Source organism: Cebus imitator, unplaced genomic scaffold, assembly GCF_001604975.1.
Source record: "Cebus imitator isolate Cc_AM_T3 unplaced genomic scaffold, Cebus_imitator-1.0 Scaffold599, whole genome shotgun sequence".
Lineage (NCBI taxonomy): Eukaryota > Metazoa > Chordata > Mammalia > Primates > Cebidae > Cebus > Cebus imitator.
In genome coordinates, this window is record NW_016107914.1 from 183,360 (window position 1) to 200,640 (window position 17,281).

General features: G+C 56.0%; 1 protein-coding gene across 2 annotated transcripts; it reads left to right on the forward strand.

The window, feature by feature from the left end:
- The first annotated feature begins 5,070 nt into the window (after window positions 1-5,070).
- Window positions 5,071-13,829, forward strand: IRAK1 (interleukin 1 receptor associated kinase 1). 2 transcript variants are annotated; one of them, XM_017516701.2, is made up of 14 exons: window positions 5,071-5,294; window positions 5,375-5,542; window positions 5,645-5,776; window positions 5,880-5,983; window positions 6,169-6,357; window positions 6,596-6,660; window positions 6,799-6,913; window positions 7,916-8,034; window positions 8,337-8,544; window positions 8,911-8,976; window positions 10,952-11,188; window positions 11,727-12,117; window positions 12,480-12,629; window positions 13,208-13,829. In XM_017516701.2, the coding sequence occupies exons 1-14, from the start codon at window positions 5,159-5,161 to the stop codon at window positions 13,264-13,266; spliced, it is 2,139 nt and encodes a 712-aa protein (XP_017372190.1). In that variant the 5' UTR covers window positions 5,071-5,158; the 3' UTR covers window positions 13,267-13,829. The 2 variants fall into 2 exon arrangements, with proteins under 2 accessions (XP_017372190.1, XP_017372192.1); XM_017516703.2 differs by having other exon boundaries at window positions 11,817-12,117.
- The last annotated feature ends 3,452 nt before the right edge of the window (window positions 13,830-17,281 follow it).

A 17,281-nucleotide genomic window follows, 5' to 3' on the forward strand; every position in this document is an offset into this window, starting at 1 on the left:
GAAAAGCCAAGAGGTTTGGCTCCTGCCCACTGATAGCCCCTCCCTGCAGTGTTTGTGTGTCAAGTGGCAAAGCTGTTCTTCCTGGTGACCCTGATTATATCCAGTAACGTATAGACTGTGCTCATAGGCCTGCTTTGTCTCTTCTATCCTGGGCTTTTGTTTTGCTTTTTAGTTTTGCTTTTAGTTTTTCTGTCCCTTTTATTTAACGCACCGACTAGACACACAAAGCAGTTGAATTTTTATATATATATCTGTATATTGCACAATTATAAACTCATTTTGCTTGTGGCTCCACACACAAAAAAAGACCTGTTAAAATTATACCTGTTGCTTAATTACAATATTCTGATAACCATAGCATAGGACAAGGGAAAAAAAAAAAAAAAAAAAGAAAAAAATGACAAATCTGTCTGCTGGTCACTTCTTCTGTCCAAGCAGATTCGTGGTCTTTCCTCGCTTCTTTCAAGGGCTTCCCTGTGCCAGGCGAAGGAGGCTCCAGGCAGCACCCGGGTTTTGCACCCTGTTTCTCCCATGCTTGTGAAAGAGGTCCCAAGGTTCTGGGTGCAGGAGCACTCCCTTGGCCTGCTGAAGTCTGGAACGTAGTCGGCACAGCCTGGTCCCCTTCCACCTGTGGGAGCTGGAGTCCACTGGGGTGGCCTGACCCCCCCAATCCCCTTCCAGTGACCTGGTGAGGGTGAGCCCATGTGAAGAGTCAGCCTCACAGGCTTTCCCCACCATTAGGGCCCGAGTGTATTTCATCCTTCCCACTCTGTCGAGCCTGGGGACTGGAGCAGAGACAGGAAGCCTGGCCTGTCTCCGAACCTGTGAGCTGCACCAGGTAGAAGGCCAGCGACCCCAGAATCACATGCGTGAGTCCAGCGGGTCCCCTCCAGGAAGTAGTGAAGACTCCAGAAATGTCCCTTTCTTCTCCCCAATCCTACGAGTAATTGCATTTGCTTTTGTAATTCTTAATGAGCAATATCTGCTAGAGATTTTAGCTGTAACAGTTCTTTTTGATCATCTTTTTTAAAGTTATTAGAAACACCAAAAAAATCAGAAACTTGTTCTTCCAAAGCAGAGAGCATTATAATCACCAGGGCCAAAAGCTTCCCTCCCTGCTGTCATTGCTTCTTCTGAGGCCAACAGCCGTAGGCTCTTTCAGTGGCCGGGCTACCCACAGGCCCCTCGGAGGACCAGGGCTGGGGCAGCCTCTGGGCCCACATCCCGGTCCTGCTCCGGCGCGTGCTCAGTGTTAGCAGTGGGTCACGATGCTCTTTCCCACCCAGCCTGGGATGGGGCAGAGGAGGCCGTTGTCGCTGATGTTTGGCCATGAACAGGTGGGTGTCTGCGTGCGTCCACGAACGTGCTTTCTGACTGACATGAAATCGACGCCTGAGTTAGCCTCACCCAGTGACCTCTAGCCCTGCCCGGATGGAGTGGGGCCCACCCGGTTCAGTGTTTCTGGGGAGCTGGACAGTGGAGTGCAAAAGGCTTGCAGAACTTGAAGCCTGCTCCTTCCCTTGCTACCACGGCCTCCTTTCCGTTTGATTTGTCACTGCTTCAATCAATAACAGCCGCTCCAGAGTCAGTAGTCGATGAATATATGACCAAATATCACCAGGACTGTTACTCAATGTGTGCCGAGCCCTTGCCCGTGCTGGGCTCCTATGTATCTGGACACTGTAACGTGTGCTGTGTTTGCTCTCCTTCCCCTTCCTTCTTTGCCCTTTCCTTGTCTTTCTGGGGTTTTTCTGTTTGGGTTTGGTTTGGTTTTTATTTCTCCTTTTGTGTTCCAAACATGAGGTTCTCTCTACTGGTCCTCTTAACTGTGGTGTTGAGGCTTATATTTGTGTAATTTTTGGTGGGTGAAAGGAACTTTGCTAAGTAAATCTCTTCCGTGTTTGAACTGAAGTCTGTATTGTAACTATGTTTAAAGTAATTGTTCCAGAGACAAATACTTCTAGACACTTTTTCTTTACAAGCAAAAGCATTCTGAGGGAGGGGGATGGTGACTGAGATGAGAGGGGCAAGCCGAACAGATGACCCCTGCCCAGGTCAGCCAGAACCCACCCAAAGCAGTGGAGCCCGGGAGTCCCATTCCAAGCCAGCAAACTGAATAGCTGATGTGTTGCTACTTTCCAAGTCACAGCAAAACCAGGTTTTGTTCCACCCAGTGGATTCTTTTTTGCTTCCCCTCCCCCCACGATTATTACTACCATCCCGTACTTTTAAGGAAAGATAAGATTGATGTTTCCTTGAGGGGAGCCAGGAGGGGATGTGTGCTCGGAGAATGGGGCTGCGCCTGCCCGAGCAGGAGGCTGTTGTTGGCAGATGCCTTTGGCCACTCCCCCTTGATGCAGCTCTCCCTGGACAGGCCAGGTGGCGGCCATTCTCTCTCCAAAGTGTGCCCCATGGGCATTACTGTTTAAGACACTTCTGTCACACCCCACCCCATCCTCCAGGGCACAACACTGTGACATCTCTATTCCCCACCCTCCCCCTCCCCAATAAAATGGCCATAGAGGGGCTTGCTCTCTCTTGGCTGTCATCGAGTGCCAGCGAAATTTGGATGTGAGAAACCCCTTCCCATTCCATGGCAAAAACATCTCCTGAGAGAAGCCATTACCCTCATTAGACATGGTTTGGGGCTCCCGAAAAACCTGACCAGCCCCTCCCTCCTCTGAGAGGCAGGGACAGTGCTGACTGTAGTGACCACTGCGTGCTGGGTTCAGCATCTGCAAGAGCCAGGCAGGGTGTCTGCCCCCTCCTGAGTTGAAGTCATGCTCCCCTGTGCCAGCCCGGAGGCCGAGAGCTGTGGACAGCATTGCCAGTGACACAGGCCACGTTGTGCGGAAGGGAGCTGGCTCCAGCCTGGAAACCTGTTTGAGGTTGGGAGAGGTGCACTTGGGGCACGGGGAGAAGCCAGGATGGACTTAGCTGGAGTTGTCTCTAAAAGCCCTTTACCTGTTCACCTTCAGTTTTTGTGTTTTGGGACAATTACTTTAGAAAATAAGTAGGTCGTTTTAAAAACAAAAATTATTGATTGCTTTTTTGTAGTGTTCAGAAAAAAAGGTTCTTTGTGTATAGCCAAATGACTGAAAGCACTGATATATTTAAAAACAAAAGGCAATTTATTAAGGAAATTTGTACCATTTCAGTAAACCTGTCTGAATGTACCTGTATACGTTTCAAAAACACCCCCCCACTGAATCCCTGTAACCTATTTATTATATAAAGAGTTTGCCTTATAAATTTACATAAAAATGTCCGTTTGTGTCTTTTGTTGTAAAATTAAGTGATTTTTTCATAAGGTTCTTTTACTATTGGAAAAGATGGGCAGCACGCAGTTTTATTTTATTTTTGTAAGTTTTTTAATACATGTGAAAGCAAAGAATACTCAGCATGCCTTTCTAAGTGACGCGTTTGCACCTTTTGTTGGGAAGTACTGTATCCTGTGCTGTTAGCATTCTCGATAAATCTCTCTGTGAAAGTGACTCAAGGTCTGGGCTTTCATTATAAGACAGAAGTCCCCCTCCAGCTCACATGACAGTGTGGTGCTGCATTTCCTCATTGGATCTGGCTGTCCCTGGACACAGATAGCTGCCTTCAGGCCTGCCATGAGAGGCCGAGGGACGACTGCTTCATATGCGGCCTCTCGGCCCCTCAGCTTGCTCCACGCCAGTGCTTTCCAGGCACACTGCTCCATTGTGTGACAGCAAAGGCCCAGCATGAGTCAGCCTGCAGCATGACCTCCCTGCTCTTGACCCATCTGGTAGGGGCACCCCATAAGTCTGGATGTGCTGTGGTGCTTTTGGACACCCGTGCCCCACAGTTGGTAGCTCCTCCTTGTCATTCCTGCCAAGACCCTCACATGCCCTCCACTGACTGCTAACCCAGTTCTCTGACCAGGCAAGGGCAGGCTGAGGGGATTGCCCAAAGGGGCCCCCTTGTCACTGGCTTCCGTGGCTCTCAGGAGCGGCCTCACCGGGTTGGTAAGGGGCTGGAGGAGACAGCTGCTCAGAGTCCAGATTCACACGCACATGTGGGCACACCTACATGTGTGCCTTCAGAGGGTACTGAAGGCCTGGCCTTGAACGGTAGATCCCAGAGTTGAACGTTCAACTTGCATGCATTGAGCATCTTGTGCGCCAGTCCTGTTCCAGGAGCTGACGGGCCTTCGTGTGTAAGTGGGACCAAGTCCCCCCTTTGGAGATTAGCATGGCTGTGCGTAGTCTTTTCAGATACTTGAGTTGCTGCATCTCATAAAGGCTGTCCCCATGAGAAGCCACGGGGTTCAGGGTATGGTTGTCATCTTGAGTGGGACCACCGTGGTGGTGGCTTTTGGGAAGAGACTCCAATAGTGGCCAGCTGTGGGCCTTTGGCAGACTGCGTTTCTAGGAAAAGTCCTAAGTTTGTAAGGCTAGGGGTGGGGAACCCCTTCGCTGTCAGGATCAAGAGGGCAAGAGGAACTGTCGCTGGAGGAGACATCCAGCTGGAAAAACAAGAGTAAAGTCTGCGTTGCTGCTTGTGGAGACCGGGGCGGGCGGGGGGCACTCTCGACAGGTCCTCGAGGACGTTGCCCAGTAGGGGACAGGTACGCGGTGGCAGGAGCTCTGCCAGAGGGCTCAGGAAACCTTCACCACAGCTGCTTGCGCTCACCCTTGCCAAATGAGGGCCGGGGCAGCAACGCGTGCACTCACGGCTGTGGGGGGAAGCGTTGTTGGCACATTTCAGGACACCTAAAGGGTCTGAATGGCTGCAGGCTGCTGCTGTGGGCAGGGGGCTAGACGCAGGGCGAGCAGGGCTCCTGATAACAGCCCTGTAGGCCGCAGTGCCTCGGTCCTCAGCGCCAGAAGCCGCCGTTTGTCCTCCAGAGCCCCGCCCGGGCGCGCCCGGCCTCGCGGCGATCGCCGCGCGCTGAACGCGCTGGGACCCGGGCCCTCTCCGGCGCGGGGCGCCCCCGTGTGGTCGAGCGAGCGGCCGCGGCGCGCAAGATGGCGGCGGGCCCGGGCACCGCCTCTTCCGCCCCGCCGGGCGTCCCACGAGGCCGGCTCGAAGGGGAAGTGAGTCAGTGTCCGCCGACCCGGCCGGCCCAGGCCCGCGCCCGCCGCGGCCCTGAGAGGCCCCGACAGGCCCCGGCCCGGCGGCGGCAGCGGCCATGGCCGGGGGGCCGGGCCCGGGAGAGCCAGCAGCCCCCGGCGCCCAGCACTTCTTGTACGAGGTGCCGCCCTGGGTCATGTGCCGCTTCTACAAAGTGATGGACGCCCTGGAGCCCGCCGACTGGTGCCAGTTCGGTGGGTGGCGGCGGGCGGCCGCGGGGAGCGGGGGGTGCGCGGGCCCCTGGCGCCGACGCCTGACGCCCCCCGCCCCGCAGCCGCCCTGATCGTGCGCGACCAGACCGAGCTGCGGCTGTGCGAGCGCTCCGGGCAGCGCACGGCCAGCGTCCTGTGGCCCTGGATCAACCGCAACGCCCGTGTGGCCGACCTCGTGCACATCCTCACGCACCTGCAACTGCTCCGCGCGCGGGACATCATCACAGCCTGTGAGCTCGGGACTCCGGGCACCCCACGGCTGGGGGACCGGCGATTCCCACGGGGCTCCCCCACCCGGGCCTCAACCTTCCTTTCCTTACTTGGCGTCGCAGGGCACCCTCCCGCCCCGCTACCGTCCCCAAGCACCTCTGCCCCGAGGCCCAGCAGCATCCCTGCACCCGCGGAGGCGGAGGCCTGGAGCCCCCGGAAGTTGCCATCCTCAGCCTCCACCCTCCTCTCCCCAGGTAAGACGGCCGGGTTGTTGGACCCGAAGGGCCCACCTTGACTGCCACGGCTGTAGACCCTGCTGCTGGTCTCTGCCTGCCTCTCACTGGTGTCTTTATGAAGCTTTTCCAGGTTCCCAAACCCATTCAGGGCCTGAGCTCGGCCTGGTCCACAGCCCGGCTTCCCTGCGGCCTCCACCGCCATCTCCAGCCTCTTCCTCTACCAAGGTAGGTGTACCCTGCCCTCCAGGGAAGATTCGAGGCAAGGAGGAAGGAACTCAGCCTTTGGCACACTGCAGCCCCAGTCAGCCAAGCCGGGTCAGCTGGGAGGCAGCTGTGGTGCGGAGAGCCTGCAGGCTTGGGCAGAAGGGAGGAGAGAGGGACCCTACGTGATCCAGGCTCTCTTCCCACAGCTAGGCCCAGAGAGCTCAGTGGCCCTCCTGCGGGGAGCCCACCCCTCTCCATTCTGCTGGCCCCTCTGTGAGATTTCCCAGGGCACCCACGACTTCTCAGAGGAGCTGAAGATCGGGGAGGGTGGCTTTGGGTGCGTGTACCGGGCGGTGATGAGGAACACAGTGTATGCTGTGAAGAGGCTGAAGGAGGTGAGTGTCGCACCCTGGCAGGGACCCTGGAAGGCCATCAGACAACCCTCACTGACTTCTCCAGCCTTTCCCCTGGCCTCAACACAGTCCCTTCAGCCCTCATTCCAGCACAGGGTCCCTGGGCCCTCCGTTGTTCTGGGCCTGGGGCAGGTGGCATTGGAGGTCCAAAGGCCTTCGCTTAGAGCCTCACGCTACCCATCTTCCCTGCCCCTCCCCCACCGCACCCTGGGGGCTGCAGGATGCGGACCTGGAGTGGAGTGCGGTGAGGCAGAGCTTCCTGACTGAGGTGGAGCAGCTGTCCAGGTAAGGCTCCAGACCGCATACCACAGCACTGGGCTCCCTTGGGTGCCTGAGGCTTGCCAGGCCCGGGCGAACTGAGGCCCCATGCGGGGCTGCCTGCCCACTCTGGCCTGATGGAAGATGCTCCTCTTTTTCAAACAGGTTTCGTCACCCGAACATTGTGGACTTTGCCGGCTACTGTGCTGAGAATGGCTTCTACTGCCTTGTGTACGGCTTCCTGCCCAACGGCTCCCTGGAGGACCGTCTCCACTGCCAGGTCGGCTTCCTGGGCCCGGTGCGCTTCCCAGGACCTGAAGCAGTCCTGACACCTGGCTGGAGCCAGGCATGGGGCCTGGGGCTTTTTGCCTGTGTGAGTGGGTCCTGTCAGCAGGCCGGGCCTGCACTTCCAGCTCCCCAGCAGCACCCGGCTCAGGAGTTGGCCCACAGCAGGGTCACTTTTTCTCTTTCTTTGGAGACAGAGCCTCAATCTGTCGCCCAGGTTGGAGAGCAGTGGCACGATCTCAGCTCACCACAACCTCCGCCTCCCGGGTTCAAGCAATCCTCCTGCCTCAGTCTCCCGAGTAGCCGAGACTACAGGCACCACCATGCCTGGCTAATTTTTGTACTTTTAGTAGAGGGAGGGTTTTGCCATGTTGGCCAGGCTGGTCTTCAACTCCTGACCTCAGGTAGTACACCTGCCTCAGCCTCCCAAAGTGCTGGGATTATAGGTGTGAGCCACCTCGCCTGGCCAGGCCCACTGTTTTCTATAAAGCTCTTTCCCAGGCCTCTCCCGTTAGCAAGCAGGGCAGCCTGAGGGTCTCGTCGGCAAGCCCCAGAGGCAAGAGGGCTGGGGCTGTCAGCTGGACCACCCACTGCTGAGGGAGGGCCCTGGGGGCACACAGAGGGGAGAGCCCCCTTGCCTTCTCTGGCTTGCTGTGTTTGGGGAGAGTGGGGAGAATGCCTTCGAGGACTTCCCGATCACCCAGGGACAAAGGGACGAGTCCTAGGAGCCGCAGCCCAGCAGATTCTATCTCGAATGCCAAGAACATGTCCCCAGCCACTACCCGGCCGTGAGTGCTTTGCCAAGCAGCCAGGGTGGCTTAGTCTGCACGTGCTTAAGAAGTGCAAGTCATGGAGATTTTGCTCCTTGTTTTCCAGAAGGAGGAAACAGGCCTAGAGAGTAAAGTGGCTCATTCCAGGCTGCACAGTGACAGGTAGAAGGATGGTTGGGATCAAGAACAGCCAGCCAACAACCTCCCTTCCCCCTTTGCCACCCCAGACCCAGGCCTGCCCGCCTCTCTCCTGGCCTCAGCGACTGGACATCCTTCTGGGTACAGCGCGGGCAATTCAGTTTCTACATCAGGACAGCCCCAGCCTCATCCATGGAGACATCAAGAGGTGAGGAGGGGCCCGTGAGAACTGCAGGGGCGAGGCCTGCAGCCAGGGGAGCCCCGACCCATCAATGTGGGGGTCAGGCACAGCCTGGGACCTAAATACCCCGGCATGGCACAGGTGTGGGAATAGGCCAAGGATGGGCCCTGCTGATGAGCCCAAGCCCCCAGGCAGCTGGAGCATTCAGGGCAGTGCCAGCACTTTCTGTGGGCAATGCACTGGGCTGGCAGCCTCGAGTCCAGCCTCACTTGAGCTGGGCAGATGTAGGAGCTAGGCTTGGGCTGACGCCACTTTCTTCCTTCCGCAAGTTCCAACGTCCTTCTGGATGAGAGGCTGACACCCAAGCTGGGAGACTTTGGTCTGGCCCGGTTCAGCCGCTTTGCGGGGGCCAGCCCCAGCCAGAGCAGCACGGTGGCCCGGACGCGGACGGTGCGGGGCACCCTGGCCTACCTACCTGAGGAGTACATCAAGACGGGAAGGCTGTCTGTGGACACGGACACCTTCAGCTTCGGGGTGGTGAGCTGCTGACCCCTCTGCTGGCTTAGAGGAGGAGAAACCGCAGGCATGCAGAGGTGGGGGCTGCAGAGCACACTGCGGGCCGGGGCCATCTGCCAAGACCCCAGGAGGCTGCAGCTCCAGGTCCCCTCCCTCCGAGGTTCGCCTCACCCTGCACCTAACTCTTTGCAATTTCTCTTTGAGTGGGCCCTCCAAGTCGCCTGCGCTTCGGTCCTGTAATATCTGGCTCTGTCCTCATCTGCCCGTGTCAGGGCCGAACTCTGTCAGCCCCATCCATGTCCACACCAGAGGCCTCTTCCCTGCCCAGGCACGGGGCGACAAGATCCCAGAAGCCACTGCCATGCCCTCCTTCTTCCCTCTCTCCAGGTAGTGCTAGAGACCCTGGCTGGCCAGAGAGCTGTGAAGACACAGGGGGCCAGGACCAAGTATCTGGTGAGCCTCCTGAGGCAGGCCAGGTGGGAGGCACAGCCCCCGGGGTGGGGGTGATCAGAGCGTAGTACCCAGGGGATGCCTCTGCTGCTGAAGTGGCCTCATTTTTTTAAGTGGGTAGGGCCCCAAACAGCTTCCTTTACCAGTCTGTCCTGCAGATGCCATGGGCCTTGTACAGACCTCACCTGGGCTGGGGGTGGGGGGGGTGGCCCCAGGGCACAGGGACCAGGGCTGCCGGGAACTCAGAGCACTCAGGCCGGAGAAAGGCAGTGGTAGAGAAGGGGCAGGCCCTGAACAGCCTCCCAGGCCCCGCAGGCTGCAGTCGCGCTCTCAGTGCGTGCAGGCTGGCCTGAACTGCCCGTCCCCTCCTCTACTCCGTCCGCCTCACCATGGACTGTGGTGGGGCCAGGAGACTGAGACCTAGGTTTTAGCCCCGGCTTGACAGTGCCTTTGAGCAAATTCCTCCTCCCCTCTGGGCCTGTTTTCCCAGACGCAAACAGACTTCACAGAATGTGCTCAGCCAGTAATTGCTTCACCGCTTCTCCTCCTGTTTGGGACTGTTCCTGTGCGCTGTGGGGTCTGTGTTGGGATTCAGCCCCGCTGAGAACCCAGGAGCCAGGCTGGAGTCCTCCTTCCTTCCCCTCCGAGTCATCCATGCATCTTGCTGAAGAAGCGGACCGGGCTCCTTGGGGGTCCTTGGACTTCCCCACTTGCTCCCCACCCTGCAGCCAGAGTGTTCTTTTCTTTCTTTTCTTTCTTTTTTTCTTTTTTTGACATGGAGTTTTGCTCTTGTCCCCCAGGCTGGAGTGCAGTGGTGCAATCTCGACTCACTGCAACCTCTGCCTCCCAGGTCCAGGCGATTCTCCTGCCTCAGCCTCCCAAGTAGCTGGGATTACAGGCGCCTGCCACCATGCCCAGCTGATTTGTTGTATTTTTGGTAGGGATGGGGTTTCACCATGTTGGCCAGGCTGCTCTTGAACTCCTGACCTCAGGTGATCTGCCCACGTCGGCCTCCCAAAGTGCCTAGACTGCTCTTTTCAAAGGCCTCTTTGCCTTTTCTCTGTTCTTGGGGTAAAGGCCCAATCCTTATGTGGTTGACCCCACAACACCTCAGGTCCCCTGAACTCGGGGCACTCCCTGCCGGCCTGCTCCACGGGGTTAGCATGTGCCGTTCCCTCTGCAAGAAGAGCCACTTCCCACCCAGGTCCCTCCTAGTCTGTCTTATCTCAGAACTCACGACGGCCTCCAGTCCTGCGTCCACCCCTGGGTGGACTTCCTCAGGCCTCTACCCCACCAGAAAGTCAGCTCTGTCAAACCGGAGCCCAGGGTTTCATTTGTTCCTGTATCCCTAGAGCCCAGAAGAGCCCTGGCCCACAGTGGGCATTTAACAAATCTCTAAAAACTAAGCCGGGCGTGGTGGCACGCACCTGTAGTCCCAGCTACTTGGGAGGCTGAGGCAGGAGAATCGCTTGAATACAGAAGGGTCGAGGTTGTGATGAGCCGAGATCACGCCACTGCACTCCAGCCTGGGTGTCAGAGTGAGACTCCGTCTCAAAAAAAAAAAAAAAAAAGTCCCTGGAAGCTGGGCACAGTGGTGCATGCCTGTAGTCCCAGCTACTCAACAGTCTGAGGCAGGAGGATCACTTGAGCCTGGGAGGTTGAGTCTGCAGTGAGCCATGATTGCACCACTGTACTCCAGCCTGGGTGACAGAATGAGTCCCTGTCTCAAAAAAATAAGTTGTAGAAAGATCAAGAGCTGGGCACAGCAGCTCACACCTGTAATCCTGGCACTTTGGGAGGCTGAGGCGTGAGGATCACTTGAGCCTGGTTGGAGACCAGCTAGGCCAACATAGCGAGACCCCCATCTCTCTTTTTTTATTAAAAAAAAAAAAAAAGTACGATTGAGTGACAAGGACCTGAGGACGGCAGCTACAGGTGTGCCCACCTGGTAGCCATGCTCACAGTATCTATCCCACAGAAGGATCTTGTGGAAGAGGAGGCCGAGGAAGCTGGAGTGGCCCTGAGAAGCAGCCAGACCGCACTGCAAGCAGCCCAGGCTGCGGACGCTTGGGCCACGCCCATCGCTATCCAGATTTACAAGAAGCACCTGGACCCCAGGCCGGGGCCCTGCCCACCTGAGCTGGGCCTGGACCTGGGCCAGCTGGCGTGCTACTGCCTGCACCGCCGGGCCAAGAGGAGGCCTCCTATGACCCAGGTAGCCAGCTGCCCACTGGACGGCTTGGCCAGCCCGAAAGCCTGCATTCCAGGCCTGCTCTGTAGTGACCCCATCTCAGCACCTGCTAGGTCTCTCTCTGGAGTCTCCACACATTTCTTGCTTGCCCTTTGGTTCTGCTTGGGGTGGTGCCCCCCTGAACTGAGGGGCTGGGGCAGTCCTGCTTTGCTGAACCCAGCTCTGACCTCACTTCACATAGAGAAGGAAAGAGCTTCTTCTGCGCCCCCTGCTGGGTACACTGTGCCACTGCCTCTACCTTTTTCTGTCCCCTCCCTAGTACCCTACCTCTTCTCCTCTGGTGACAGTTGGAAGTGGAGAAGGCCCCATTTGAGGGCAGCGGGGCAGTGATTCACTCTGTAGAAGAGAAGGAGGCCTTCTTAGTCTTTGCCTTGGGCAGCTGCGCTTCTCAGCACTCCCTGTGACAGGAACAGAGGGCTTAGGGGCAGAGTGTTCCCCACTGCAGGGTGTGCCGGTCCAGAGCCCCGGGGCAGGTCACAGACGGTCTGTTCTCCACTTGCAGGTGTATGAGAGGCTGGAGAAGCTGCAGGCAGCAGTGGCAGGGCTGCCCGGGCAACCAGAGGCTGCCAGCTGCGTCCTCCCTTCCCCGCAGGAGAACTCCTACGTGTCCAGCACTGGCAGTGCCCACAGTGGGGCTGCCCCATTGCAGCCCCTGGCAGCACCATCAGGAGCCAGCGCCCGGGCAGCAGAGCAGCTCCAGAGAGGCCCCAACCAGCCCGTGGAGAGCGACGAGAGCCTATGTGGCCTCTCTGCCACCCTGCGTTCCTGGCACTTGACTCCGAGCTGCCCTTTGGGCCCGGCACCCCTCGGGGAGGCCGGCTGTCCTCAGGGGGACACGGCAGGAGAATTGAGCTGGGGAAGTGGCCCAGTGTTCCAAACTGCAGCCACGGAAGGTAGCTGGGGAGACGGGTTCCCAGGAGAGAGACCTGGGCCTCCTTGGGCCAAAGTCCCTGTAGTTCCCACCCCAGCCTTCTAGAAGAAGAGAACCAGGGCCGGGTGTTCAGCCCACTGTGTCCTTAGCAAGCCTGGTTTCCCCTCCCCCGGCCATGTCATCCACAGATGGAGCTCACTCTTCAGCCCTCCCCTGACCCATTCCTGAAGGCCAGGAACAAGGCGGGCTCTGTCCAGGGTAGCCTGAGAGCTGGGCCCTGCCCTGGGACTTCTCTGAGGAATTCGGGCCTCAGGCCAGGGAGGCAGGGCGCTAGGCTGGGGGCTGGGGAGGTGTGAGGCTAAGGGGGCGCTATCTCCACCACAGGACTGGCCCTGGGCTGCTCTGCGTCGTCGTCATCAGAGCCACCGCAGATTATCATCAACCCTGCCCGACAGAAGATGGTCCAGAAGCTGGCCCTGTACGAGGACGGGGCCCTAGACAGCCTGCAGCTGCTGTCATCCAGCTCCTTCCCAGGTGCTGCTGCCTGGGCTGGCCTCTGGGGGGTCTCAGGCACATCTGTGCCAGCTCCAAAGAACAGAGTCTGTCCCTACTGCACTGAGGGTGTGGGGCAGCCAGGCAGGCCACTGCCTCTGGAGATCTCTGGAAGCCCAGCCTGCCCCCCATGGCTCCCTTAGCAAGACCCTGGCCCACCCCTCCCTCGCCTTCTGACAAGAGTACCTCCCTTAGCCCGAGGGTGCCTGCCCCACTCTGCTTTCAGGAAATAGGAAGCCCCAGCAGGAATTTTCCATCCCAGGTACTATTTGAAGAGCCACTGCTTAAGAACCCTCAGCTGGGTGAAGTGGCTCATGCCTGTAATACCAACACTTTCAGAGGCCAAGCTGGGAGGATCACGGCAATCGTGAGCTGTGATCAAGCCACTGCACTCCAGCCTGGGAGGCAGAGCCAGACCCTGTCTCAAAAAAAAAAAAAACCTCAATTCCCATGAGTGCTCCGGGAGATAAGGGAGCATTGGCCCAGCCCTTGAGTCAGGGTTTCTGGCATGGGGGAGTCTTCCCCCACTTGCTAAGCAGACTTTCCTCTTCCTTCTATAGGCTTGGGCCTGGACCAGGACAGGCAGGGGCCCGAAGAAAGTGATGAATTTCAGAGCTGAATTATTCACCTGGGCAGATTCCCCACATCCGGAAGTCAAAGTTCTCATGGTCAGAAGTTCTCATGGTGCGCAAGTCCTCAGCACTCTGCAGGCAGTGGGGGCGGGGGCCCTGCTGTTCTAGGGTCAGTGGGCACAGGCAGGCAGAGTGGAACCCTGCTTCTACACCACCATCTGGGGGCAAGGAAGGCTGGCATCACCCAGTGGAGGGTGGTGCAGACCCACAAGGGGAGGAGAGGGGCTGCTGCACAGGGGCATGGAGCAGGGAGCTGGCTCCCGAGAGCCAGGCAGGGCATCTGCAGCCCAGCCCTCCGGCAGCAGCGCTTTGCCCATCTCTTTGGACTTCGCTGAAAGCCTGCGGCAGTGGCCACCCTGCACAGCAGAGCTGATGAGGCCTAGGGCCCTCCTACTGCTTACAGTTTGGAAAAGTGCAGCCGGGTGCGGTGGCTCACGCCTGTAATCCTAGCACTTTGGGAGGCCAAGGCAGGAGGATTGCTTGAGCCCAATAGGTCAAGACCAGCCAGGCTAACATGATGAGACCCTGTCGCAACAAAAAAAATTTTTAAACAATTAGCCTGGCATGGTAGCGCATGCCTGTGGTCCCAGCTACTGGGGAGGCTAAAGTGGGAGGATCATTTATCCTTGGGAGGTAGAGGCTGCAGCGAGTCATGATTGCATCACTGTACTCCAGCCTGGGTGAAAGAGCAAGACCGTTTCAAAAACAAAAACACTGGGAAAAGTGAAGTGTGGCTGACCTGTGGCTCAGTCCCAGGGAGAAGTGAGAATTCTGAGATCCTCCAGAGAGCCGAGCAGCACTCACCCCTACTTGGGGCCAGTGGCTTCAGGCTCTACCGGGGACCTGTGAGCTGGCCTAATGTGATGGCCTGCAAGCTAGGCCACCCCTGAGCAGCACAGATGAGCTCCAAGCCAGGTCAGGCTTTGGAGGCCACAAGCTCTGCCTCAGGCCCAGGCACTGATTGTGGCTCAGGGCCACTACCCAAAGGCCCAAGACCTAGTTACCCAGACAGTGAGAAGCCCCAAGAAGGCAGAAAGTTGGGAGCATGGCAGAGAGGGAAGGGAAAGATTTCAGGGAAAAAAAAATGTGTCACGTCTTTAGAAGCAAGTTAGGTTTCCTGTCACCGAGTGTCCTCTTGCACGTCCAAATGTAGCGCAGGGCTGTAGCACAGGCTTAACAGTGATCGTGTTCAGCCGTGAGTCACACTACGTGCCGCATGAAGCTGGGCATTGGCGAAGTCCAAGCTGTCCTTGAGTAATAAAAAACGTCTGTTGCAATCTCGGGCTCTGCTTGTGGACTTTGTTGCACCGAAAGCCTTGAGCTTTCCCAATGCTTTGCACTGCAGGGTTCCCGAGTGTCCAGCCAGTCTCCACTAGGGCCTTTCTACTCCAGGCTGGCCGCACCCAGACTGGTGACGGATCCAGTTTTGCTACCCGGTGCTTACTGTGGCAGGTTTCTCCTGATGGATAGTTCATGCTTTTTATGCTATTCTAAATGGTATCTTTGATTTTCTTTCTTTTTTTGGCCATAAAAACAACGACCGTAAAACTGTACCTTTAATTTTCTAATTCATCATGATATTATACAGAAATGGAATTGATGCTGGGTGTGGTGGCTCACGCCTATAATCCTAGCTCTTTGGGAAGCTGAGGTGGGCAGATCACTTGAGCCCAGGAGTTTGAGACCAGCCTGGGCAACATGGCAAAACCCTGTCTCTACAAAAAGTACAAAAATTAGCCAGGCATGGTGCACACGTGTAGTTCCAGGCTACTCAGGAGGCTCAGGTGGGAGGATCGATGGAGCCCAGGAGGTTGAGGCTGCAGTGAGCCATGATTCCACCACTGCACTCCAGCCTGGGCAACAGAGGGAGGTCCTGCCTATATATAAATAAATATATACATAAATAAGCAGTAGCGTTTTGTGTATAGACCTTATATTCTGTGACTTTGTTTAAATTCACTATTTTTGTGAGATGGAGTTTCATTCTTGTTGCCCAGGCTGCAGTGCAATGATGTGACCCCTCAGCTCACTGCAACCTCCACCTCCCAGGTTTAGGTGATCCTCCTGCCTCAACCTCTCTAGTAGCTGGGATAACAGGACCTGCCACCACGCCCAGGTAATTTTTTTTTGTATTTTAGTAGAGATGGGGTTTCATCATGTTGGCCAGGCTCGTACTGCACTCTTGACCTCAGGTGATCCACTGACGTCAGCCTCCCAAAGTGCAGGGATTACAAGAGTGAGCCACCACACCGGCCCTTTGTTTTCTTGATCAGCCTAGAGGCTTATCAATTTTTATTGCTAATTTCAAAGGACCAATTTTTGCTTTTATTGATTTTTCCCTGTTATTGGTTTATTTTCCATTTTGTTGACTTTTTGTTGTTTCTCATCTTTTGCTTATTTTGGGTTTAACCTGCTTGTCGTTTTCCAGCTTCCTAAGGCATAACTTTAAATCATTTATTTTTTAAGCCTTTCTTCATTTCTCTTTTTTTTTCTTTTGAGACAAAGTCTCGCTCGGTTGCAATGGCATGATCTCGGCTCACTGCAACCTCCACCTCCTGGGTTCAAGCAGTTCTCCTGCCTCAGCCTCCACATGCCACCATACCCGGCTAATTTTTATAGTTTTAGCAGAGACAGGGCTTCACTACGTTGGCCAGGCTGGTCTGGAACTCCTGACATCGTGATCCGCCCGTCTCAGCCTCCCGAAATGCTGGGATTACAGGTGTGAGCCTTTCTTCTTTTCTAAAGCTGTAAATTTTCCTTTAAGCACAGCTCGAGCTTCATTCTGTACATTTGGATATATTCTATTTTCTCATAATGTTGGCTAATTTCCCTCATGATTTCTTCTTTAATCAATGACTTACTTACAACTTACTTACAATGAAGTACGTTGTTTATGGCCAGGCGTGGAGGCTCACGCCTGTAATCCCAGCACTTTGGGAGGCCGAGGTGGGTGGGTCACATGAGGTCAGGAGTTTGAGACCAGCCTAGCCAACATGGTGAAACCCTGTCTCTACTAAAAATACACAAACTTAGCTGGGTGTGGTGGCGGGCGCCTGTAATCCCAGCTACTTGGGATGCTGAGGCAGGAGGATCGTTTAAACCCGGGAGGCGGAGGTTGCAGTGAGCCGAGATGGCGCCTTTGCACGCCAGCCTAGGCGACAGGGAGAGACTCCATCTCAAAAAGTTGCAGGTCATCTTTTTGCTCTTTATTTCTAATTTAATTCCATTGTGGTCAGAGAACTTCTCTGTATGATTTCGTTTCTTTGAAATTTATTGAGACTTACTGTATGGCCTAGCATATGGTTTAGCCTGGTGAGTGCTCCACGTGTATTTGAGAAGAGCGTATATTCTGTAGGTGGGTAACATGTTCTATAAATGTTGACTAGGACTGGGTGCAGTGGCTCACGCCTTTAGTCCCAGCACTTTGGGAGGCTGAGGCAGGAGGATCACTAGAGCCCAGCAGTTCGAGATCAGCCTGGGAAACATGGCAAACAATACAAAACATTGGTGAGGCATAGTGGTATGTGCCTATAGTCCCAGCTATCTGGGATGCTGAGGCGGGAGGATCACCTGAGCACAAGAGGCTGAGGCAGTGAGGTGTGATCACATCGCTGCACTCCAGCCTGGGTGACAGAACGAGATGCTGTGTCAAAAAAATAAGGAATTTTTTTAAATGTCAACTAGGTCAAGGTGGTTGACAGTGCTGCACAGGGCTTCAATATCCTTCTTTTCTTTTTTTTAGACAGAGACTCACTCTTATTGCCCAGCCTGGAGTGCAAGTGCCACGATCTCGGCTCACTGCAACATCCGCCTCCCAGGTTCAAGCGATTCTTCTGCCTCAGCCTCCCGAGTAGCTGGGATTATAGGAGACTGCCAGCATGCCCAGCTAATTTTTGCATTTTTAGTAGAGATGGGGTTTCACCATGTTGGCCAGGCTGGTCTCGAACTCCTGACCTCAGGTGATCCATCCACCTCGGCCTCCCAAAGTGCTGGGATTACAGG